This window comes from Ciconia boyciana, chromosome 1 (genome assembly GCF_034638445.1).
Source record: "Ciconia boyciana chromosome 1, ASM3463844v1, whole genome shotgun sequence".
NCBI classification, from domain to species: domain Eukaryota; kingdom Metazoa; phylum Chordata; class Aves; order Ciconiiformes; family Ciconiidae; genus Ciconia; species Ciconia boyciana.
In genome coordinates, this window is record NC_132934.1 from 197,465,685 (window position 1) to 197,492,882 (window position 27,198).

The 27,198-nt window shown below is 37.6% G+C and overlaps 1 protein-coding gene across 2 annotated transcripts in view; it reads left to right on the forward strand.

Moving 5' to 3' along the window:
- The window catches only part of USP12 (ubiquitin specific peptidase 12), a 40,746-nt gene continuing 13,548 nt past the window's right edge, over positions 1-27,198 (forward strand). The window contains exons 1-4 of one of the 2 annotated variants that reach the window (XM_072850444.1): positions 1-284; positions 13,719-13,799; positions 19,749-19,962; positions 23,513-23,739. In XM_072850444.1, coding sequence (XP_072706545.1) covers positions 237-284; positions 13,719-13,799; positions 19,749-19,962; positions 23,513-23,739 — 570 coding nt within the window. In that variant the 5' untranslated portion in view covers positions 1-236. Of the gene's footprint in view, positions 285-13,718; positions 13,800-19,748; positions 19,963-23,512; positions 23,740-27,198 lie in introns of those variants that run through there. The other variant, XM_072850445.1, reaches the window with a different exon arrangement.

Consider the following 27,198-nt stretch of genomic DNA (forward strand, 5'->3'; position numbering starts at 1 on the left):
CTCGCGCGGTGCTGGCCGCGCGCGGGGCGAGGGGGAGCGAGCCTCTGTGGCGCCGGCTGGGAGCCGCGCGCCCGGCCGTCGGGGCCGTCGGGGCCGGCTGCGCCCCGCGGCGGGCGCTGGCGGTGAGGGCTGCCCCCGTCGCCTCCCTTCCCTTCCCCTCCCCTCCTACTCCCGCCCGGCCCAGCCCGGCTGCGCTCGCTCGGCGCTGTGATTGGGCGGAAGATGGCGCTGGGCGGATGGAAATCCTAATGACAGTCTCCAAAATCGCCTCCGTCTGTACCATGGTGAGTGAGGGGCCGGGGCCGGGGCCGGGGCCGGGCCGGGGCGGGGCGGCGCGGCGCGGCCCCCTTCCGCCCTGCCGGCTCCCCGGGGGTGGGGACGCGGGGCGGTGGTAGGGGCTGTGGGGAGGCGTGCGAGGGGCGGGCTGCGGGGGAGGCTGGGTCTGCGCGGCGCCCCGGCGGTGGGTGGTGCGGCGGCGTGGGGACGGGGCGGCGGGGAGGCGTCCGTGCCTCGGGAGCGGGAGAGCTGCCGTGGGCGGGGATCGGAAGCGGAGCGGGGTTAATCGGCTTTGGGAGACTCGGCCTTGATGGGGACGCTGACGGGGTGGGGTTGGGCTGGGGGCGAGGGGGGGTCCTGACTGTGAGCGGGGTAGGAGTGCGGGGTCTCTGAGCACGGCTTTTCCCACAGTCCGCGAGGGGTGTAGGACGTTGCCTCGAGTTCGGGGTTGCTCACTGCACGTATGCTGTTAGGGCAGGGTTTCTAGAAGCACCCTCCTTCTCCCCACCCGCTTCGTAATTGCCCCGGCGCTCGGAGTGCTTTACCCATGCGGCGGGGCTATAGTCGCCTCGCCTGTTAGCAGACGGGTGCTCCTCCGCTTACCCAGGAAAGTGCTGGCGTCCCGCCTCATCTCTTCAGCCAAGCACGCTCCACGCGTGGGCATGTAATTTGACTTGTTTGCATCGATCCGGGTCCTGATAGGAGGCTTCTTCCAGTGATTGCTTTTTCATTACTCTCTCTCTTGATAAATTAGAGCGAGAAGCAGATACACAGATGTGATAGGGCTCTCTTGGGGTTTTTTAAAGAGGGTTGGGGAGCTCAGTAGATTCGCTGATGGAGGAATGCTGAACTGAAGGAAGGAAATATCCCTTAGTCAGTAGAAGTCACTACTTGTCATGGAAGAGATGTGTTGATGGTTCATAGCTGAAGATCTTGCATTTGTGCTCTTTTCTGCCTGTTCCATGGCCAAATGAAAGTTCTTGTTCCCAAATCCGCTTCCACAGGGGAAGAGAAGAGATGGTCAAGGACCAGAATGCACTCTGTCATCTAGTTTGTTAATTTGCTGAATTTGGATTATAACATATCATGATGTCAAACAGTGGGAAATGCTTACATTTTATATTATTGGAAACTGACTTATGGTTTTCATAAATCTTGCTGCAGAGAGGCTTTGACATCTCAAACAGACATTTCAGAGGTGGCCCATGAGAATTTTGAATGAATGTCTGTAAGCTCACGGGGCAAGATTGCTCAGGTGGTTGTTGATCGGCTGGAGTAATGTTTTTTGTGATATGGGAGGTCACATCTTTTAATTTGGACTTGGACAGTCTGAATTATTGAATTCATGAGCTGTATACCAAGATCTTTATATGGCCAAATGTTGCAGGACACATACCATGTACTTCATGAGTTTTTGTTCTCTGAAGTAGTTAGATTTTTGGTTAGACTGTTGAGGAGTCAATGTGATTGATCCTTGAGCTAGGATGATCTCATGTTATTGCAGTTCCAGCTAGCATGTTTTCACCCACGGTTGACCACTAGCCTTTGTGTCAACATAAATTCAGTGCTGGCCTCTTGATTTAGGTCCAATATGAGACCTCACTTTTCTGCTTCTGGACAGCATAGAAGTTGTAGGTCTGGACTGGCCAAGCAGCTAGTTTAAGATTATTCTGTATGTATGGTTATTAGAAATGACATTATGTCATCGACATTTAGGTCAATCCCGAAACAATTTTTTCAACCAAAAATCTTCTTATGATTAACTAAAGTGTCTATATCCATGAAGCTGAAATTCTGATGGCAATTAGGTATTATCTGTCCAGTCATAATCGTGTGCACTGAGGTGGATGAACTCCAGGCATAAGGTTTTTCCTGTGCCTTTCTGATGCATGAGCTTTAATAGTACCGTGAGATGGGACAGCTAGCATAGGATACCTGCTATAAAAGTTTTTACAACACTTAATAGATAATATAAGATTGTGCTTAAAAATATTTCAGTAAAGATAGTATGAAGAAGCACTTGGTATTTACTGTGGAGTTGTTTAGAACAATGTGGTTATGGGCAGGCAGATCTTTTTCATTTTAAGAAGAGTCATATACTCATGTTTAAGCATATATTTTGCAAAACCAAAAAGGAATGTAATTGCTGAGTAATACTATTTTTTTCTGGCAATTCTTCTTTGTGTCAACCCACTGTTTGATAAACTGCTAGACAACTACCTAAAAATTCTTACAAGTTTTTCTTGCCTTTCCCCATGTCTCTTACAAGAACTCTCAGGCTGTTGCTTCTCTTCTTGTGTTTGTTTGGTACAAAACCAGTAACAGGCAGTTTTTGTCAAGAGACAGTTTGTGGCTACACAAACCTAACATGCATGTACACTTACAGTCTGTAACAGAGCAGTCTGGAACTATGTTGAAAAAGCTCTTCCATCGCAGTCCTGTGTTTCATGACTTCCTTTTTTGCATCCAAATTCAAGTTTCACTTCTGCTGACTCACTTATATTTTATGCATCTTATCCTTGTTGTTCAAGCTCTGAATATTAGAAAGCAATATATTATGTTTTACAGTACTGGCAGGTTGCGTGGGTACAGTGAAGAGTGATATCCAGTATTTTTAGTTTGTTAGCCATGGTGTCTTTTGAGATGATCTTGCAAGAGCACATTCTGTCTACAAAGGGTTGGTTCTTTTGTATGCTTCTTTAGTTCATTGATCTATACTCCAGCGTTCATACCAGTGATGGCAGAGCTCTTCCTGTAGTACTGTCACCTAGTGTTGTATCCCCTTTGAGCTTCCTTGGACTTCTTTGCTCTATGTCACCATTCCCGTGGTTCCTTGTGCTGTAGTAAGGCTTAATTACATGGCTGGAGTTTGTGGAAAAGCACTGGAAAATACCTTTGCCCTTGAGTGGTTTAGCCATTGTTCTTGTTGCAAAATGGATGAGGTTAAAAATGTGTGGTTTGTTTATTTTGAGGGGGGGGGTTTAATGTCTTTGCAGTAAAAGTAGAACTTGGTCTTTTACCCTCATCCATGCATTAAACTGCAGTCAAAGTCTTACCTGAATTATATGGGGTTTTTATGCATGGCTGAGAAGTGGTAAAGTAACCCATGCTAACTGCAATGAAGATGTCCCCCAGGCTATACTCACCATAAAACAGAGATTGAATCTAGCACTTCTGACTTTTGCTTCTGTTGTCTAGAATCCAGCAAACACTTGCCAGCAGTTGAAAGGTATCAACTCTTACAGTAGCTGAAGTAAAGAGAAGATAGAAATTATCCTTGTAGCTTAAAAGCTACGAAGACGTCAGTCTCAGACATACAGAAGGAAGTTGTAATGCTAGTAGTACTTGTTTTTCAGCCTTTTTTCTAGAAACTGGTTGATTATGTTAGCACAACCTGAAAAAGTTTAATGAAATTTATAAATGATGCTAATCTAGAAGCTGTAGTCTTAGACATGAAAATCTTCTTCATGTTTCAGGTATTTGTCTACGTGTTCCCTTCTCTATCTGCCAGTTTAGCATCTTATATACAGGGTCAGTGTCACTGAATGTCTTCAGTGATCGATTCAGCCCCCCGACACTGACATCAAATACATAGTTTGTAGCTAGATGTGGATTGTATGATGTAACAGCATGTTCTGCATGACAAGTCTGTGCATATCTTACAATCCAAATTTTTGGTTTGTTTTTGAAAGGAGTAAGACTTGTGGAACCATGCTGAATGGCTGGCTGTTGTCCTTTTCCTGCCTGTCTCCTGTCTAAGGGTACTGTCACCAGTTTCAGTCATATTTGACAAGGGTGAAGAGGTCTTGGAGGTACTTAAGTTCAAACAAGCATGTGGGGAAAAAAACGCAGCTTACAGGAAACAGCCTGTAAGTGCCCAGCTGAGGGAAGGCTGCAGTGCACCTACCTCCGATGTCCTAGCAGAGAGGCTTTATAAAAACACTTAATTGCAGGAAAATTTTATAACTAACTGTGAGATACATGTATGGACTTCATTACTGCTTAAGGAATTACTTGTTTACAATAATGTTTTCAAACCTACACTGTGAAATCTACACTTAGTGTAAATTGATGTTTGCCAGAGTTTGCAGTCAGCCAGAAATAGCTGATGTACTCACTCCTGTTCCTTCTAATTGCACTGTCTCTTCTGAAGCACAAATTATAATACTTAAACATTAATTGATGATCAGGTTAACAGATTCCACAGGAAAGTGTACAGAAGGCTCATGCTGGAAGAAGTGAGAATTGAGAGTTACAGCAAGGAAAGAAAAGTTGTGGAAAAACATAGCTTCAAAGTGAGGAAGTGATAGAAAAGAAAGCAGAGGAGAGGACTAAAGTAACACAGAGAAAATAGCAGTGCTGTGGTATTCCTTTATCCATCTGTCTGACTTGCTCGTGTAGCAGAGTTGGCAAGAAGGAACATGTGCTGTGTCTCAGCCCCTGCATTTCACTCTGGCATCATGACCTGAATCCACCTTGATCAGTGGACTGGAGTGTTCAGGCACGTGTTCCGTTGTGGTGGTTCTGTTGCGGTGATTCTGTTGCAAGCACGTTAAATTTTGGAGAAGTATTTGTTAAACAGTTGGGATAAGAGCTTAAACCACAGTAGGGAGGTTCACTCATCTGTTGGAGTTCTTATCAGGAGAATATTTCATGATAAATGTGACACTAAGACTCAAGCATGACTGTGGCATTTGTCATCATAATTTTTGTAGATGTAACATGCTACAATATGGTAATAAAAGATTAGTCTGTACATTTGCTCTTTAAAATACTGGATTTGTGACACTGCTTAGTATACTAATTAATTTAGACAAATTTGTTTTCAATTTACATCAAAATATGAATTTGACTCTAAATTAATATAAAACAAATGTCAAATATGACACACGAAGAAAAAATTCCTGAAGTTGGGTAGTTGTAAAGCAATATTTGTACTAGCACAGAGAATTATTTAGTTGGCATATTACTTAGCTGGATAATTTCAATTATATAAATGTTCCTTTCTCTTTTTGCCTGTATGTGTACTTATATTCATCTTGCAAGTTCTAAGCATGAAGAAACAATGAAATACAAACGTGGACTCTAGTCTTGCCAATAGAGTTTTTAGCTGTGTCAGTGGGAATAACTGGTCCTATTACTAGAAAAGCTTGAATATTTAGATTGGTCATTTATATAGTCTTTGTATTTACTTATTAAACTACTGAAGTAACTAATTTGCATTAAAACTCCTAGGAATGATTCTGTAAAAATGTGGTAAAAGGATGTCTGTCCATTAGTTGATATTGTCTACTTTTCTCTTTCAAATTTGTTGAAAGAAAGAGGTGTATAAAAGCCCTGTATAGGGGGTAACTTTTGCTTTCCTAGCTTAGGAAGTTTGCTGGAGTTAAGTGCTTTTAACAAATTATTTATTTCAGTAAGGTCTAAAGGTCAGAAAGATCTGGTCTTTCAGTTGAGGGAAAAAAAAAAATCTAGATCTTTTTGTAGCATAGAACCAGAATGGTGTATTAACATAAGCAGACCAGAACTGGAAAACACTTTTACTGTTTTTCATAAACTCAAATTCTTTTTATAATTCCATGAAAATGGGAAATCATAAAAGCAACATACTTATTTTTATGAAACAGGAATTATGTGGATTAAAAAAGGCATCCAAAACACACCACAGTGTGCAGTTTGTCAACAAAAGCAACTGAGCAAATGTGTTTGGTTTTTTTTTTTTCCTCCTCCCGCTCTGCATTTGGGATGATTAGGATTTTTCTAAAAGATGAATATAATGCTTATAACTGTCTATACTTTTTAGGCAGTGAAAAAGGTCACCATCAGATCCTCTTTTAAATACATCTCACAGACTTCCTATCTTGTCTGCTAGTAATTCAACCTTTAACTGAAAGTCTTTGAAGGTAATAGTTTTGATCTTTTGGGACCCCACTTAATAAGTGTCATTATGAGATGTGTAGCACCGATGCTATTGAAAATCCATCTGATCAGAGGAAACTGAAGCAAAGGCACCTGAGATCATAAACAGCGTTACCCCAGGAGTTTTCTAGAATTATACAGTATTAATATAACTTATCTTCTTGGAAGTGTATTGGGTTTGCATGGCAAGGTTTTGGTATCGGGGGAGTTACAAGGGTGGCTTTTGTGAGAAGATGCCAGAAGCTTCCCACCATGTCCAATAGAGCCAATGCCAGCCAGTTCCAAGATGGACCCGCCGCTGGCCATCAGTGACAGTGGTAGCACCTCTGTCATAACATATTTAAGAAGGGGGAAAACTGCTGCACAACAGCAGCCAGAGAGAGGAGTGAGAATATGTGAGAGAAACAGCCCTGCAGACACCAAGGGCAGTGAAGAAGGAGGGGAGGAGGTGCTCCAGGCACCCAAGCAGAGATTCCCCTGCAGCTGGTGGTGAAGACCATGGTGAGGCAGGCTGTGCCCTGCAGCCCATGGAGTTAACGGTGGAGCAGATCTCCATCTGCAGCCCGGGGAGGACCCCATGCCAGAGCAGGTGGATGCACCAGAAGGAGGCTGTGACCCCATGGGAAGCCCATGCTGGAGCAGGCTCCTGGCAGGACCTGTGGAGAGAGGAGCCCACGCTGGAGCAGGTTTGCTGGCAGGACTTGTGACCCCATGGGGGACCCACGCTGGAGCAGTCTGTTCCTGAAGGACTGCACCTCTTGGAAGGGACCCGCGCTGGAGCAGTTTGTGAAGAACTGCAGCCCGTGGGAAGGACCCACATTGGAGGAGTTCATGGAGGACTGTCTGCCGTGGGAGGGACCCTGTGGTGGAGCAGGGGAAGAGTGTGAGGAGTCCTCCCCCTGAGGAGGAAGGAGCAGCAGAGACAACATGTGGTGAACTGACCACAACCCCCATTTCCTGTCCCCCTGCGCCGCTTGGGGGGAGGAGGTAGAGAATTTGGGAGTGAAGTTGAGCCTGGGAAGAAGGGAGGGGTGGGGGGGGCAGGTGTTTTAAGATTTAGTTTTTATTTCTCATTACTCTACTCTGATTTGACTGGTAATAAATTAAATCAATTTTTCCCCAAGTCGAGTCTGTTTTGCCTGTGACAGTAATTGCTGAGTGATCTCCCTGTCCTTATCTTGACCCATGAGCCTTTCGTTGTATTTTCTCTCCCCTCTCCAGCTGAGGAGGGGAGTGATAGAGCAGCTTTGGAGGGCACCTGGCGTCCAGCCAGGGTCAACCCACCACAGCAGTATTTTGTTTTTTAGCAATATGATTTCATTCTGTATTGGGCAAGTAGTAGACGAAGTCCATTTCAAGTCTGGCAGCAATTGGGGAAGAATTGTAGAAGCATCATTACATCTTTTCATGTTTTGAAGATCCATTCCACGAAGGAGCCAAGCCCAGAGCCCTAATTCTCGGAGTCTCAGCTTCAGAGGAAGCATGACTATAGTTGCTGTGAAGGAAAAGATGTTGTGTATGCTCAGTGGGTCTTGAAAAGATGGTGTGGTAGACATACCAAATGCAAAGAGAAGGTAATTTTGTGCTATGCTATAATTTTCCTTGCCCAGGCAGAGATGTTTTTACTTTGTACTCAATAAAAAACCTTTTGTCTTAGCTGCCCATGATTAGAATATACAGACTGTGTCTTAAACTAATTAGTTAAGAAAATAACACTATTTGTAAGTATTTTTAAAATATGAACTGAAACTATCCAAATATTTCATAGTTAGATTATCAAGTTGTGTATTACTAACGCATGTTCTTTTGCAAATAAATGAACAACAAGGATTATTGAATCCCACTCAGTGTATTTCACTTCTGCTTCCTGGGCTAGCAACAGCATCAAAAGAAATGTGTTTCCATTTTGGTTGCAGTCGAAACAACAGATATAAACTGATTTAATATAGCTATTCTGTTTGCTCTTAATCCTGATTCATATAAATACATGGAAAAGTAGGAATTCACATATTCTGATAAAACAGAACTGGAAGAGTAGAATTATGTATTTATTCTTTAACAGAAGATTCCATCAGTCACAGTGCATTAATTAGTGTAGGCTATGAAATTCTGTATACCTTCACTAGTGGCACAGACAAGGAAGAGTCTTCTAATACATGGCAAAAAAGTGAAAGCACTAGTAAATGACTGCTTCAATACTAAGATTTATTTTTGTTAATTATAAATAATGAAATTAATTTTACACTTGTAATGTTTTATTCTTATTCATGAAAGCATTGCTATTCCTGGTTACTGAGTTTCCCTTTTACTTGTAATGCCTTTCTGTCACTAGGAAGGATAAAAGTTCTATTTTGTGGGTTTTTTTGTTGTTGTTCACTCACCTATAGCTAAGGTCATGTTTAAAAAATTGGGCTTACATATACCTATGCAACATGGTTTAGTTATGTTAGTCACCTTGTATCTTATTGTTCCTTGCTTCTTGAGGGAGGTGGAGAGCATTGTAGGGAAGGATCTCGCATAGTGCATGTATGAAGGGAGAAATGGATCTTCAGAATTTTGACAATAAATGTAAGTTTTGAGAGAAGAAATTTATTTTAAAGGTGAAATTTTTTATTTTACTCAGGAAATTTACAACTCAATGACGCTAGAGGATAAAGCTGTTACAGCAAACTACTGAAAAGATGACCCACCAAGTTACCAACTGATATTTATTCTAGAAAGGGATAGATCAAACCCCCCTATCCCACCCCAATAAGACTAACACCAGTGTAATCTTCAAAGCACATTAGGCTGGTTATGAATCAAGTCTTTGTAAGAGAAATGCTGCCTACTAGGTTGAATGATAACAACAAGGCAGGACACTTTAAAACTGCAATTGTTTGCCTACTTGCTGACATGGTTTTAGACAGTATTTTTAATAAGGGTGGCCTTTTTGTTTTTCTTTAGACAAGTGCTGGGTGCATTTTCGTTAATGTTTTAGTTCAGGTACAGTATGTGCAATTCTGAAGTGATTCTCCCAGGCATCCCAATTTACCATACTTTGGTTTGCATCTTGGAGTGGTCTTAGAGTGCACAAATTAGATTCCTTTTGGAGGAAACTAAATCACGCAACATAGTTCAGCTGCAGTTGAGTGTTCAGTCACAGAGCCAGCCTAGAACTAATCTGGCAAAACCCCTCTGAAACCCAAAGTGTGTATGTCAGATCATAAGCACCTACTGATTTGCTTTACAGATTGGCTCCAATTAGCTTATCCATATGTTAGCTGTTAGTGTGTCTCAGGAGTACTAGTTTGACATGTAGCACCACAATAGTGTGACCTCTGAGGCAGTGAGAAAAGGCAATAATAAAAGCAGAAATGGCATTTAACAATATTATTGCTTTAACAAGTGAAAAACTAAGCAAACAAACAAAAAAACCCATCATATGTCTGCGCTTTATATTTTTTTCCCCCCTTTTCCATTGAAAGGTACAATCAGGGTTTTTTTAGTTTATTTTAGAACTTTGGGAGAGTGTGTCTCTGTAAAACTTGAAAATCAGGAAAATTCAACTGTACTTAATGAAAAGATACTGCACTTTCCTCTCCCACTGTGTTTTCTAGGCTTGGATTCCACTAAACTGAAATAAAATACTCATTTAGTTAATGTTAAATGTGTTAATTTATAGAAACCTCGAGGTCTTTTGAAAATAAAAGTTCAGAAACTTAATTAAGGGCCTTCCATGGTAAACATGGATTCTTATCCCTTCATTAAGAAATTAGCATCTAAGGGGATCTTTGATAAATCCAATAATACAGCCTTTTTCTTTAACTTGGTGGGGGAGATAAACAATAAATGTTCAACTGATTTGAACGTGATTAAACTAAGGTTTCTCACAATTTATCTCGCATCAGTTTGAAGTTAAACACAGGATGAAGTCTACAGTAGTTCAGCTTTACACCTAACTTTCATTGTGCGTGAGAACACTCTTTTATAACCCTTGATATTTTAACATTGTTTCCAGAATAATTTTCAATAACAAATAAAAGTTAAGCAAATCTTGATTTCATATTGTGTTCTTGTATACACACCTTAGTTGCTGAACTTTCCACTTTATAAAACTATATTGCCTTAACTATGACAAATATGTGTTCTGTATGCCTGTATAATTATCTCTGTGCTGGCAGGGGGTAATGTAAAGCAGTGTTTGGTGATGTACAGGTTTTACACTAATATGATGCAAAAACTGGTAAATGCCAGTACTATTGCAGTATTAGCTTTTCTGGACTTCTGTTGTGCCTCTGTTCCTTCCCACTTCTGGTTAATGACCTTGTGTGCTTCTGCTCGGAAGGGTAAGGAAACTGGAGGTGGGTGTACTGACCAAAGCTGATGATGTTCCTTTCTGTCCCCTGCACAATGTCAAAGCCAAGTTGCTGTGTGGGGACTGAGCACCTATTGTATGGGTTGTTCAGTGAGCCCCAAAAAAGAGAGGCTCATTTTGGGATCTTCCCACATCCCGGTTAAGTGGCAGAGGAAGAAGTTCTATACTCTGCAACATACATCACAGACTGAAATCTCCCAAGTCTAGATCCCAAGCCCAGTAAGCCCATCTTGGCTGATGGAAAGAGATAGACTCCACTTCTGCCTTAAACCTCTGCTGTCCTCTTGTCCAAAAGATGATATGGTACCATAATACTTGGTGGTGTTGCAGTGCTTCCCCTCTGCATCTGTATTTGCATAACAGAAGAGTCAGCTGGGACTGATAACGTGTACTGTAATGCTGAATGGGAAACCTCTTGTAGCAACGGATAGTTAGGTTTTCAACCAGCTTTTATGGGTCAGGTGTGAACGTGCATTTTAGCATACTCTTCCAAGCCCCTGCTGCATACTATGTTTTCGCTCTCTGCAACCAACACGCTGTGCACTGTATAAATGACGACTTTGAGGGGGAGGAATAACATCCCTTATGATAGACAAAAAGAGAGCTGTAGAGGGAAGTCTAAGTAGCTTGAGGGTTTTTATATTGGTGTAAAACATCCATGCTGGTTTGTAGTAATAAAACATTCATAAACAACTGCATTCAAACATAGGTAATGCCATGCTTTGAAATCATGTGAAAGTCTAAGCCTTGAATGAAACAGCCTTGAATAATCCGAAAACCATAACTATATTGGAGTATCTTAGCATGTCTTTCCAGTTGCCAAGTCAGGATCTTTATTGTGCTAGAAAACTAAATACAGTGTTCATGTCTGTACAAAACAGAAACATCAAAGTTTATACCATAATATTCTTCCTTCCAAAGACAGAATAAAGCAGCTACTCCACCCTAGCTTCGAAAAGAGAAAGAATTTCCTAAAAGCCTGCTCTTGAATTTATTTATTTTTAAAGAAGGAGAGATATTAACAATAAGATAAAAAGGCCTCCACAGTTCCTTTTTTTTCTAATTTATTTGTAAATAATATCCACCTTTCCAGAGCTCGTGGGTGTATTTCAATAAGGCTGCAAAACTAAATATTCAGAAGTTGTGGAGTGCTTTAGTCTTAAATGAGGGTTTATACTCCTTTTCCTTACCGCCAACATCGCCATTTGAGCACAGCTTCTAAAGTAGTAAGCCTTGCAGCCAAACCCCCAGTAAAGGAGAGGCTTTATCATAATTGCAGGGGATATGACTGATGAAAAAGCAGCTGGGGCTGTGTTGTGAATGGAGCAGAGCTGTACTGTCTCAAGTGTGCAGTTAACGCTATCTTTGGCTCTATTCTAGTTAAAGTTGTTACCTCCTGATGGGCCTTTGACCATGTGTTTCCAGTTTCAGAACTACTAAGCTAGGTTTTGTAACCACTCTTAAGTGCTGCAGTACGACAATCATGTCATGGCAGATACCACATAATAGAGTTTCATTTTAATTTTATACATTTTGATACAGTCCTAATTTTAATTCTATCCTCCTTACCCATATCTGTAATTAGTCTGTGAAATCCTGTGTGCTGTTTTTAATGCAGTTTGTGATTTTGATTTAATTTTACTGTTGTAATGTCCAGGGCTATTTGCTATGTCTTTGGTGTAAAGAAAGAACTTGTTGGGAAGGAGTCACATCTGTTTTTAAGATTCTTTGCTGTATACTATGTGCTATTTTAGCTTCACTTAGGCCTGACTTTAGACTGGAATAGTCATGCTCATGTATTAGTTTGATAGAGGATAAATATATATATCAGTGTTGTTGTATGCAACAAAAGGGATTTAGAGTTGGATACATTTGCTTTTCTCTAAAAGCAATCAGTGTGAGAGCTCATAGAAAGCTATGGTTTTTTTGTTCTCTGAATTTCGAGAGTAGAGGTTTTTCTGTCTCTAAATAAAAAACCCTCTCTTTCCTTTGAAACCCAATGTTTATTGCACCAGTTCAGTCAACAGTCATTGGTTGGAACCACAGAGTAATTAAAGTTACCTTCTCTGACTTCTTTCTGAGGATCAGACCCAACAGATTTGTTGGGCAAAGGCTGCAGCATTTGTAATGCACACCAACACTAGCTGTACTGTGTTGTCTTTTAATTTTACAAAGTTCAAGGTATTTAGCAAAGCACTTTGAACATTTTATATTTTCACTGTAAGGGGAACAGACCAGTCTCTTTGCTTCCTATGAACAATCTGCATTTCTTAACTTTTTCTGAAATGTGCTACACAGTATGAAAATCACACTCGTTAAGAGGAGCTCACCATTTGGCCTTGTATTACCTGCTTTGCAATACTATATTAATGCAATTGTTATTAAAGAAGCTCTACTCTGAAAATAATAAATACAGAACATCAAAACAACGTAATTGCATGAAAATACATGAAAATGGTATAACTTACTTTGAGATGGTTTTGAACAAAACGTATTTGAAAACACCTATCTCTGAGGTATTTTGGATTATGTTGAAGTAATTTTCTTGTGGTGGAAGAGTGTTAGGTTCTTTATTATAAGTATGTAAGTATTAAATTATGACACAGAAGACTTGCTGTCTGCTTTAAGGCCTGTGTGAAATAGTTTTGTGGACAATCTAAACATCCAGAGAGTGCAAATCAACAGAGAACTCAAAGGACTGATTTTTCTGCATTCGTGGCTAATATTATCTTGCCTACGAGCTTGTCTTTGCATTAAGCAATAGACTAACTAAACAAGTTCAGTTAGTTTGCCATGTATGATTGTTGAGCTGGGTCACAAACTCCGCTTTCTTCCCCCCTCCAGGGTACAAACAGGAAGGTGTTTCATCAGTGTTCGATATTTAGTCTCTCATTAATTTTTGTTTTCCTCCTTCCTGACTAGAGAGGGCTTCAGTGTAAGTAAGTTTAAACCCAAAGTCTTATGGTCTGAGATCTGAAGATACTGGTTTGGTGTTAGCAAGGTCTGTAGTTGTGATCAGGGTTTTGGGGGGTTTCTTTTTGTTTGTTTGGTTGGTTGGTTTTGGTCATTTATCCTTGCCAAAAAACTTCATTTTTTTTTCTCACTAGTTAAATTCACTATGTATGTAGTTGCAACACTAATATTTTACTGCTTTTGATTTTTCTAGGGCGCCAATGCCTCAGCTTTGGAGAAAGAGATTGGTCCAGAACAATTTCCAGTCAATGAGCACTATTTTGGTTTGGTTAATGTAAGTTTCAGTCCATAACTTCATTGCTTTGAAATGCCACGAGTGGATTTGTTAAATTACAAGACTGCGACTGAGTGAATAATTAAAATACTGAAAGATATAGTCACTGAATATACATACTTATTGAAATGTGTTTCAATATTCAGTGTATTTGTTGAAATATGCTACTGAAATAATTGTTGAAATTGGACTGTGTATTTAATACTGTATTTCATTTTACTAGTTGTAGGGTATTTTTTAAATCACTTTCTTGCTATTAGAATGTATAAGTTTTTTTTTTAAAAAGCTGTTTAAAATACGTAACTTGTAGTTCATAATATGCCAATCTAAGTGGATAAAAACAGTAAAAGAAAAAATCTGTGAAAGGCTGTTGATGAATGAAGTGTTCACATCTGGTATTTGTATTAAGATTTTAAAAAAATACTGAGTCCAAAGGGGAAAGCAGTGGTGGAACAAACATACTGAGTTGTTCGATTCAATCATTAGTTTTAAGGAATAATTTAAGTTTTGATTTCTGGTATTATCCATAAAAAGTATATCTTGTTAGAAATTGCATTATTCTGAAATGAAATATTAAATGATTTTCTTTACTGGGGCTTCAGAAAGTACATATTGAAACCAAGGTGATTTATCAAGAGCTATCATATTGCATTTCTTAATGAAACTAATTACTTCTAATGCTGTCCTACTGCTATAACATATGTCTCTACCTCTAGGTTCTTAGCACTGACATGGTTCAAGAGTCTGCAGTCCGAGTATACACTGTGCAGTCAATAAACATACTGATAAGCTGACTTACATGCATCTCAAATGCCATGACTTAAATTAATAATTTTTTTCCGTTCTCATGAAAGTCGAAATACCTTCAAAATGACGCATTGTTTCTCTGAAAAGAGGAAATACAGTAGTTTAGCTGTTAATACTTGTTAGTTCTGTAGCAGAGCTTAGGCTTTCCATTAAAGCTGTTCTTATCTTTTCTCAAATCTGTTATTCTGACAACAGATAACCTGTTTTCCTAATTTCTTGTCCAAGTCCAGAGAGGATTTAAGACTTAACAGTAAAATTCTATTGTATGCCTAATCTTGAAGTTTTACATATTTTGTACCCTTAAGAAAAGTTTCAATAAAGGACAATCTTCCTAATATATAATGAGCATCAACAAATTCTGGCTTTCTGTAGTCCAGAGGGAGTAGGATATTTGAGGGGAGATCTGTTTTTTAAGCCATTGTTCTCCACCATACACATAAGAGGCAGGCAGCTAAGATATCTCAGAGTGCTCTTAACTTTCTGTGTAGTGCAGGAATGTTGCTCATTTTAACTTCAAACAATTAAGTTTTATGGACCAAAATTCTTTGAATTGTTACAAATAGTAAGATGGGATTCCATTACATCTATGGCACACTGGTGCTGTGTTTTTCAGGTACAGTGGTTGGCTAAGAAGATACAGTCATATTGTTGCTTGGATGGTTTTCAGATCTGTTATACAGATAGTGTTTACTAACACAGTATGTATATGCCATAAATGTGTAACAAGCTTGCAGAATTTAAATCTATCAGGAAAAGGAAAGGTAGTGACCTCTTCATTAGCAAACTATGGCCAGTGGCCATTCAGAAAGAATGACAGAGCTAATGATAATTAAAATAAATATTAGATAATTAGATAATAGATTAAGAATACTATTAGACTGAGAAATGATAGAAATCACAATTTTTGCCTTCATTGATTTCTCTAATTGTTTTATAGCAATTACAAGAAGTGAAGCTTTTAGGGGTTCATTAACATTTACTGCTAAATTTTTCTAATTTGTATATTGATTTTGTTTTTCCTAACTTTGTCCAGAGTAATGGAAAAAATGGAGATAATATGGAAATCAATAGCTCTAACTGTGTGACAGCTAGCCATTTGGGATGTCTGGAATGCAGGACAGGATTTTAGATAAAGATGACAATTCTGAAATAGAGCTCCATCAATTGTAAATGTAGCATTTATCCATAGGTAGTGTAAAAGAAGAGAAGGCAGAAGCACTATGTTATCTCCTCTCCAGCTTTGTGGTGGAATCTAGGGATTATTCAGAGGACGTGCTGAAAGAACAATTTGAGAGGTAAAAGAGTTAAGAAAGGGCAATTATGGGAAGCATATGGAAGACCAGATGGTTGATGGGATATTTGATTCTGGCAATAAAATCTCTAAATGGAAAATTCAGCTTAGGCTTGAAAGGACAATACCATTCACTAAATCAGCAGGCAATATTTAAGATATGTGGTAAAATGAAAATGTTAATAGTATGATGTCCCATGCATGTGGACAATCAGGAACATAAAGTCTGCCTATCATTCTTCTTTCCCTCTACAGTGCAGTAATGCAAACTATTCAAATCTATGTGCTTCACAAATTAAATCAATTATTTTATCCAATGAGTATGAAATAATGAACATTTTCAATCTCATAAGAGCTACTCTGGTAGCTCTTCAGCAGTTTACCAGACTTCTAGAGCAGAAAGTTTGGTTATTCAGTCTCTTGCAATGGATCTGTGTGTTTTGGAGTAATCCTGTTTACTGGTGTGGCCCATTGCAACAAATAAAAGTTGTCAGAGCTGCCAGTGCATCAGAGCTGGGAGGAACCCTAGTGCTGCACAAAGACAGTGTTCTAAGCAGATCTAAGTTCCTGTAGATCTCTTGTTTGTTTTTGTAGGTCTGTGGGGTTCAACAACCAAGTTTCTTCCCAGTTGTATGTTGCATCAGAAGAGTAAACTACAAGGCTATAAGACTTAGTGAGTGTGTGGTGTTTTTATTGCAACTTTCCTGATTGTCTCTTTTTATTTTTTTATTTCCACACAGGTTTGAGAGTTGTAACTTTGATTTCAGAATAAAAAAACAAAATGTACATGGGAAACACAGAATGCATTATTTTTGTGAAAGGAAATAATCTGATTTCTCAGAACTTAGAACAGAAGAACATGAACTGAAAAAAAAAAGAGAAAATTTGTTTTTTTACTTTTCTTAGATATGCACATTTTAAGATGATCCTCACAGAAACAAGGAGGCAAGCAATAAACCAGTTGAAAGCATGGGTTAAAATAACTCTTTATAGTCTCTGTTACCTTCCGCTGAATGAGACAGAGGAGTTTCAGTAGCCTGTACAGGCTGACAGTTTAAGATATAAAATTGTAATGGCAGTCTTTCTTAGAGTTTTCTACTGTTACTCTGAGGCAGACTTCACAAGCGTTTCATTTTCCTACATTTATATTTTGAATAAAGCTAGCTAAATATCCTTCTTGTTTTGAATAGTTTGATGGGCTTCCAATGCTGTACATTTTCATATTTCAGGGTGGTGTTGGCGTGTTTACACTGTCACTACAAAACATACAGATTATGGTTGCAAACTTCTTATTATACAGTGCAGTGCTTCCACATCTTCTTACAAGTGTGATGCTTCTGAGGTAGTGCTAACTGTAAAGTGAAGGGAGAAGGAAGGTGTCGGTCAGGCTAGCAGGAGAGCTGAGTATTGAAGAAGCAGAATTAGAAAGCGAAGTATAGGTGTGCAGTAGGAGGTGGAAGGATGGGGAGACTGGAGCAAGGTCTTGGGTGTTCTCTAAATGAGAGGTGTGCTTTTGTGTTGGAGTCAAAGATGGGAAGTAAAGTAATAATGGTGGTAAGACAAGCATTTATTCGTGTAACGAATTCTGTATTTTCTTAGTCTAGAGACCTCCCTACCTTTCCCCCCTTGTTGTTTAGTACCGTTATATTGTTCTTTAGTACCAATTAAAATGCACCATTATAATTATTTAGTGACTGGAAGCTTTTATTTTAAAAAGATTTTAAGTTTTGAAGCAACGAAGGTTGATTGCTTTAGGTATAAAACAAATGTGAACTAATTACATTTTCTTCAGGAGGTTGTTCTCAAACAATCTTCTATTGCCTACTGTCTTTCTGAATTTGGTTGAAGAAAACCTTTTAGGAACTTAATCTGCTTGCTTTTATTTCCTATCCACAGGCATGCAGGTTAACATACATTCGTATTAAATTAATCTCCTGAACTTTGTTCAGTGTTCTGAGTTCTCTGTTGCTTCACATTTTGGTTGTCTCTCACTGCATGTTTGCCATTCTAATTAATTTATCATCAGACTGTTCCTTTTTAAAATTGGAATGTTGTGAAATTTCTAATTTGCTGCCTTTTCATCTTTTGACACTTGCTGTAGAAATTTTAGCGCTTTTCCCATTTGATTTAATTTTAAGAACTTTCTTAACATTTTCATGTAGTTCTCCTTCTATGGCTATTTCTAATTATAAACTCATAAATAGTTAGCTTACAATATTAAATGTTTTGACATAAACCACTGTGTGATTTCATCTGCTTCCTTTAAGGAAAAAAGCCCTGGTTTTCCTCTCAAGTTCATTGACCTACTTGAGTGCAGATTTGGACTACAAAGAAGCTAATATAAGCATTTTCCCTAGCTTAAAGAAATAAAAATAATGGACATCAATTTCCTCACTTTTTAATATGGAGATCTTAAGATTTACTAATATCTTTTTAAAAAATATACTTCTTACTCATTCTTTGAGTGTGTCTTGGGTATTTAGAAAGTAGTTCTTCATATTTCATTAATTTAAAATAAAGGAAAACTATTTACTTTCCAGTTTCCTGATTAAATTGCATGGTGCTCTTGTTTGTCATTGTCTTAATCGGGAAAGAGCAAAAACTAGTTACTTCCCTGTTATTCCTAAAATGTAAAAGTTTTTAGTTATTTTTCTCTGTTGAAAGAAGCTGCTCTTAAAATATCTCTAAATGCACTCTGTTTGCTATGTAACAGTCTCCCCATCACAATATAGTCTTAGAATTTGCTACTTGTATATGCTACTGTCTTTATATAAGACATAAATATGAACATTATTTTCACATTTTACAGAATGTGCGTAGCAGGTATGGGCTTCAATTTGCAGGTTGAGTGACTGCAGCTGAAAGGTTGGGTTACTTGCTGAGGGCCTTATAAAGATTTTTCTCGCACTTTCAGTGTTAGATAATAGGTTTCACTGGAGGAGGGCAGCATAAAATGAGTGGCTCTATCCACTGACAGCTCATGATGCCTTTTCAGAGGTGATGGGGAGGTTTGCAGTGTTGGGGTGAGCTGGAGACAGTGTCAGTGATCACAAGACTCAAGTGCCTAAGAGCTGGAAGGAGTCTGGGGAAGGAGGGACATCTGGAGTGTCCTGGTACAAAGAGGGTTACGGATGCTTTTCTTGCTGACTCTGCTTGCCCCATGTCAATTCAGTGGCTTGCCTCCTTCAAAATGCACATGTCCAAATTGTGAATCCTTTTCATTTCAGTCTGGATTTGAAACTTCCACGTGTGCCATAGCTTTGAATCCTAAACAAGCCATGTTGCATTGTTTTAAGAAAACTCCTGAATGCCAATCCTGTCACCGTAAAATGAGAACTGAAAATGTAGCAACAGGTTAAAGCAGTTATTTCTGACTTTGATCACAACCAATAAGATTTGGAGAATCCAATTTCTGCAGTGTCTGAGAAGCTCTCAATTCACAGCTGAATTTCTTCACATTACAAGGTCACACTGTGCCTGTTCTTTACTGTTGTGGCTGACTTCTGGTAGATGGATAGATATTTTTACCTGGGTACATTTTGGGAGCTGTGAAACTGGTGGTATTTGTTGAACATTTTGACCCCATGTAAATGCAAAATGTTACTAATAAATTTACAAGCGAGACAAAATTATATAGTATTGTTCAGATTTACCTAGGTTTTTCTTGCATTTACTTCAGTGTACTTGTTAATCCTTTGCGAAATAGAAATATGCTTTACTGTTTTTAAGTCAAGAAGAAATTACTTGCAGAAAATTTGCCCCTGGTTATGCATTCTCTTATACTTTGGATGTAATTTTACCTCTCTACAGTAATACAATGCAAGCTAATAAATCTCTTTCTTATTTTATAGTTTGGGAATACATGCTACTGCAATTCAGTTCTTCAGGCACTTTATTTTTGTCAACCATTTCGAGACAAAGTCTTAGCATACAAGAGTCAACCAAGAAAAAAAGAGAATCTTCTTACATGCTTAGCTGATCTCTTCCACAGTATAGCCACCCAGAAGAAAAAAGTTGGAGTAATACCTCCCAAGAAATTTATAACAAGATTACGAAAAGAAAATGGTACCTTTTTTTTCTTTTTCTTGTGTAATAATTATAGCAATTATGATTTAATTCTGAAGTTGACATAGTGGAATACCTACCTATTTGTTATGCATGGAAAGTGTTCTTGGTCCTGCAGCATAAAGAAGAGGTGACCCTAGAATAAGGGTGTAACCCTGGAGCCGTTTTGAGAGAGAATCCTTGTCCCTCTCTCTTCATGTAGAACTGAGTGTCTAGTCAGTGGCTGCTTATGAAATTGCTTGCTAATTTTTCCTCTCTATGAATTGTATTTTTATAATCAAAATTCAGTGCAAAGCTTTTGTTCTGTGTTTAAAACAACATTACTCTTTGAATGCAGGAATCAGTCTCCCAAACTGAGTGTGTAGAAAGGATATTAAGACTTCCCTCCAAGAATATAGCTTAAAAACCCACAAATTTTTAAGTTCATTTAGAATTTATGCAATACTTAGCTTGACCTACTTTTTAAAGGATTAATGAATTTTAAAATCACTAAGTAGTTATGGCTAATTTTTTTAGTGTAATTGATATCCTAAATTTTGAGTGATTTCAAGAGGTTTTTAACATTTCTTATTTCTTATCTGCAGGGTTAATTGGTCAACATGTTTTAGAAAATAATTTGATGTTAAAATATAAATGAAACCTTGTAATCTACTAGTCAATTTGGATACACTTTTATAAAAATATAACACAAAAATTTTCTTAAAAATAACCACTAGATTTAAATAAACTGTATGAGGTAACATATTTAACACTGCTGCAATAGACATGTTCATACTGTTGTAATCTCTTCAAGACTATATGTGAAGACTAAAAAGGTGTTTAAATGTTATGATGAACATCTCTGTAGTAAAAACAAGAAATAAAATATTATGACGTTCATAATTTGAAGTGACCCCTCCAGCAAATGCACACCATGAGTTGTAATAATATTGTTAAACAAAGCTCTCAGGTAATGTACAATCTCTCACCTACGCAGAATAGAAAACTGTCATTCAGTTCTTCGGTAAGTATACTTGAATAAGTATGCTTGTATGTTGATGCATTTACAGAAGTAGTTCATTATGTCAATGAATGTTGACTAACTCTGACAAACATGGAGAATGGTTCAAATGGAAAGCAGAAAGTAAACCACAGGAGCCATTAAGTTCTTTTTAGAAAGTGTTCTTTTTAATGCTTAATTATGTCATGACACTAAAATTCTAAGTAGGAGAAGGCAATTGGAAAATCTTCATTAGAGAAATCAGATGTGAAAGTTCAGCTCTTGCTGGCTTTTGGGGTCTCTTAATGATGATACTCTTACCTTTTCTACAAATAAATGGCTAAATTGTCAGGCAGCAATTACATGGACATCATATATGCTGTTAAGTGCTTATTGTAAAGGTATACAATGTTGAGCTTTAAAGAAGAGTTAGTTAAACAATCAGGTAGGTATGCAACACCGATCTAGATTATGTTCCAGTCAGTATCCAGCTATATGAGGGTGATGACTGAGAACATAATCTTAATGTATTCCAGACTACAACGCTGTTATTCCATCTTTATTTTCAAAGTCTGAATACAACATACATATATTAATGACCTTAAAGCTTAACTGGCTGGGAAGCAGCTGTTGGGTTGAAGTCAGCTGAAGGTATACTGTTATGTTTGCTTAAATTTCTTCTAACCATAAAATGAACAATGTGTAGTTTTCATTCTGTTGTACTTAATGCTAATTTACTGACTGGGCACATAGGCCTGGGAGGTCCATGATGTAACACTGTGAAGAATCTCTGAAGTGTTTTACCTCAAGAGGCTTGTAGCTCTTGTTCTGTCTTGACTTACTTGATTAAATAAAGACCTTACAGTTGGCTAGATTCAGAGTTGAACTTACTTCTCAAAAATAGTGTAGTAGTTCATTAAATAAACTGTTTGGTTCATACTTCTGGCTGACCTATTGCACTACTTAACCTCTCCAAATGATCTAGATTAGCATCAAATTCCTCCCTACTTTGCTAATAACTCAGGAATTTTTTTTTTTCTGTTTGAAGTTTACTCCTGGATGCCATCAAGTGAATGATAGTAAAGCTTCCATATAGTCTTTGTATGCACTTCCAGACTTAAGCTTCACTGAGTATCTTTTTCATTCATCTTTCCAGTCCTGGGAACTATCCCTCCACTGAAGGCCAGACTCTTAGTGTATTCTTGGACTACAAGCAAATTGCAAGTTATAATTAACTGAAGTAATTGCACATTAAAGGACTTGTATGCTATTGGCCAGTGATATAGAATGCTTTTTAAATTGGCAGGTAAATTTCCTTGTAACGATTCCTGGTCAGAGAGAGACGTAGTAACTATTACTAAATCAGATTCAATGCCTTTATGGTTTTCTTAGTCCTATTCCTAATGTGAGGATTTGTAGCAGCAGAGGATTTCTTAGGTTCATAACCCAGGGGACTACAATAAACGATGTTTTCAGCATAGTACCAATTTGAACATAAACAAGAGAGTAGACTTGTAAGAAAGTTTAGCTTTATGCTTTAATCTGTATCATTGCTATACATTACAAGTATGTGCCAGTGAAACTATTCCCCTTCCACTGAATTAATCCTAAAACTATTATGCTTAGAAATGTTGACGAACTGAGGACATGAAGCGGAAAGCATAGTGAATCCCTTATTATCTATCCAACAGGTCCACCAGTAGTAAAGGTGCCACATGTACCAATCTCCAGAAGCAATATTTCAGATCTTGAAAGACAGATCTATTTATTACTTGAAGTCCTAATTTGAAACCTGTTTGCTCTTGCTGTGGCTAGAACTTTAGGCTAATTTCACATGGCTTCTACAAATACTACCTTACTTAAAGAGCTTTGAGAAAGAAAATAGTTATTTAAAAATATCAGTGTCTTTAATTTTTTAGTCTTAATCTTATTTTCATTGCTAGTATTGATGACACTGTACTTATCACAGAGCAGCAGTGGACTTAAAACCCTAAAAGTGTAAATAAATAAAGCAATGTTTTGAGCATTTATTGTTCATGTACTTCCTGTGATAGAACATACAGACGATGAAACATTTCCTGTCATAAGTTTTCAGTTCTTTTCTGGAAAATATCAACATCTAGTGCCATTTGAGATGTTCTGTGTTATCCAAGACATTGACCTAAGCTTGGCAGAGATAGCATAGCTCCTGTAGGAGATCCAGATCATCATGGACTGGCATCTGGAGGCTGGACAAGATAAGCTATAGCATTTCAGGTGGCACTGTATGTACACCTATGTTTAGGTAGTGGAATCATGCCCTAGTTTTCTTGCAGAATGGTTCGCTCTTCTGTTAATTCTGATCAGCCTAGAGATTTCTGTGAATGTAAGCTGACTTGCCCTCCCCTCTTCTCACCCCCTATATTTTTGGCTTGGTGTATGAAGTACACATTTTGCATTGGTGTTGCATTGTCATGAATGATTCAAGACGTGAAATAAAGACTGGTTTTGAAATTTGACTTTTTTAAAAAACTTTTTCGTAGTATAGCGCTAACAGATTAATTAAAAATATTCTGTTTTTTTATCTTGTAGAGCTTTTTGATAACTACATGCAGCAGGATGCACATGAGTTCTTAAACTATCTATTAAATACAATTGCGGATATCTTGCAAGAGGAAAGAAAACAAGAGAAACAAAATGGTCGCCTACCTAATGGCAACATCGACAATGAAAATAACAGCCCGCCAGACCCAACCTGGGTTCATGAAATCTTTCAGGGAACATTAACTAATGAAACCAGATGTCTTACGTGTGAAACTGTAAGTCTGCGTATACCTTGTAAAATCAATTCTTCCATGTTTCAGAACTTTGTGTTTCATGATTCATTTATCTCAACAGACTAACGTACTAGATTAGTTTCTTTCTTTAGAAATCTTACATTTGTATGAACATTTGCATTTTTCTTTGTTAATGAGAAGATTTCAGCAGCTGATGCATGAATTGTAGGAAAAAGCTTTTGGTCAATATTAGGAAAGCCCAATTGAATTTTTGTCAGTGTGATCAAAATCAACTTCAAAATTTAGATTAGAAAATTCTAAATTGATGTATCCCTAAGAGCAATGAATGTCTAAGAGCAAATTTAATGTCTTCATAACTTAATGTGATGCTTAGTGATACATTCCATAAATAAGTATTCTGAATCAGTTTCCACTGATTTCTAGTTTTTAAATTTAAAGCCATTGAAATCAAGATACTATGGTCGGCTTTTGGCACTGAGACGGTAGACTGGGATTCTCAAAGAACATAACTTAATATGCAGGAAAAGTAATCCTTTCCTAAATGTCTGTCCACAAGAATTCTTTTAATACTAGACCCTGAGAAATAAGCTCCTTCTTTGAGTAAGCTATACTAAAATTTTCTTTGAGAGTAGTTCTACAAGAAGAGAAAGCATGTATTTCAGAAAAACTTATAATTGAATTTTACCTGCTTGAGAAAGAGGAAAAAGCAGCACAATTTGAAAATTACAGAAATTCTGTCATGGTCTGTGCCTTAGATATTGTAGAAATCTAAATGACTATTTTTTCTATGACTCTTCAGACCTGTTTTCCTTAACTTAATTAGGTAGTGCACATATTTTAGCATGGTGTTGGAAGGGAGGAGTTAATGGATTAAATATACATATTTCACATGTAATTTTCTCTGTCTTTTAGAAAACCCACCTCTCTCTTATTTTAAAGAAAATAGCTTCCTAGTGTCATATGTAATGTAGCTGCAGACTTCAATAGATCATGGTATTTTGAGTAATTTAGGTGCTGATTTCTAGCTACTGTGTTTTCTTTCCTGGTAGATTTCCCCTCCCTTATAATTATTTCATGGCAACTGTCAATTGCTTCTCTTTTAGTTCTTGAACTGATTTTCTTCTTGAAACATGAGTTTAGCTTAGTTTCTTAGCATGACTGACATAATTACATTTCCTCACTATGGCATAGTGAATTAATTCTGTCAGGATTTTGATCTACGTACAGCCCTAAATACAATTTTAAAATGCTGATATGCTCTTTGCCAGCGTATTTTATTAGTTATCAGGCCTATCACAATTTTGAGAGTTTTACTAATATTGCTGAATTCTATTTTTCTGTTAGCTATTGCCGAACAGGATGCACCATGTCTGTTTGCCACTGTGCCTCCTTGGACAGTTGAATTTTAAATTTGGTGTTCTAATAGACATTGGTTTTTAGTATATTAGGGCCTTTGTTTTCCAAGCCCTAATAATCTGGAAACTATTTTATCAGCTTCCGTCTACTCAATATATCAGCTTGTGTCTAATTAAAACACAGTGACCTGAAAATGGGCACTTAGAAACACATTGAGACGCGTTAAATAAGTAATATTACTGGGAATAGTGTTTTATTTTCAAATGTAGTGAGCATATATGATTGTTTTAATGTTTATTGGAAGCTGTTGGCATTTAGAGTCTTTCTGTGTTTAGAAATATAACTTAAAATGTCAGGAGTACTTGGATATAGGTCATGTAGAAAATTACAGCAATAGTGGATGAATTAATGCTTCTTAATGATAAGACAATAGCCTTAGTATATTTTTTATTTAAATTTTGAATTTAATGCATACTTAAATATAAAGCATAATATATCTTTGCTCTAAGTGAAAATAATCATCTTGTAACTGGCCAAACCTACTCAATGTTCCTAAAATCAGCATGGCAAGACTTTATTCTTATTTCAATTGTCCTGATTATAGAAAAGAGCTTATTTTCAGGACTGTCTCATTAGCCCATCTTTAAGGTAGAAAATTAACTGACTAAAGATTCATCCTCAGTTTAAGTATGGACAGTGGAATATAAGGAACATAGATATGATTCTTTAACAAAGATTTGTGTTGTGGGTCAAGCCATACTGTAATGAGTAAATTACAGTAATGAGTAAATTACAAATGAGTAAATTACAAAACAGATTGTAAGTTGTCTTTACATGCTTTTAATGTGATTTCTTGTTATGATGCTTTGCCACTTCCTTGACAGAGGCAGTATGATGAAGTGAATGTTACAAATTTTTGTGGCTAATTGATAAAAATGATCTAGAAGTTCATTGGTTTTACAGATTTCTCTTACAATTTAAGGAAAGAATAACAGTAAACCAGAAGATAATGTAATTGATTTCATTAAGATTAAATTTGGAATGGCTAAATGTGGGGATGTGTTTCCTCAGTACTTCTACAGAGGAAAACAGGAAATTGTCTTGGGTCAAAAGCACCAAACATATCGAATGTTTTTTTCCAGCTGATGGTCTTGCTCTTGTGTTCAAATGACTCTACAAGGCATAAAATTCTTTGGCTCAATTCTGCTTTGGACTGAGAGAAGACAATAAGGAAAATCTCAGTGGTCTCTCTTACAGGAGTAACTATGTCCTACTTTTTTTTTCCTCTCTCTTTTTTCTTTTTTCTTTTTTAAAAAAAAAAAACAAGATAAATCATGCCCTTTGTTTCCGCTTCATTTAAAAATAATTTCTGTTGTAGCACACATGGGAGCCTACAGTTACAAAAGCTTTTTTATCAGTGAGCTGACTCACATTGCCAGTGAAATTTCAAACTGAAAGAAATACAGATTCCATGAGTGTTAGCCTTCTGTTGCGTGTAGCATTGGTCATCAGAATACAGCTGAGCTGTTTGGGTGCAGATTATGTCCATGATGTGAGAACAACATACCATCCCCTTTAGCCAGAATGTTGGAACACCCAAATTCTTCACATTATTCAGATGTTCCTATTAGGAGCACTCAGATGGCTTTTTGAACACATCAAGGCCTCATTCTGCAAGTGATGAGGTTTTCTGACTGTGTCCATCTTTTTTTCGTTCTATAGATGATTGAAATATATAGCATTGGTGACTTTAGTCTAAGGAACTTAGTGATGTTTATTTGAAACAGAACCTCTACAGAAGAGGTGTGGGAGAGGGCTGGTTAAAGTGGAGGGTGACATTTGTATCATTTTTATTTTTTATTAATTAAAACTGTATGAGTTAATGTTGAAAAAAAAAAGTACTGTTCAAATACTAATGTTCAAAAAATCTTAAAAATTAAGAATAGTAATTTCTGATTTATTAACATAGATGGAAAAAATCTACTTGGCTATTATTTCAATAAAGCCTTTAATGGTTCCTCATGATCCTAAGTGCACAGCGGACTGGCTAACCTGAGAGAAGTGCTTGAAGGCAGTATTATCAGTATTATCACTAAGAATGGAAGAATTCCTGGTTTCAGTACC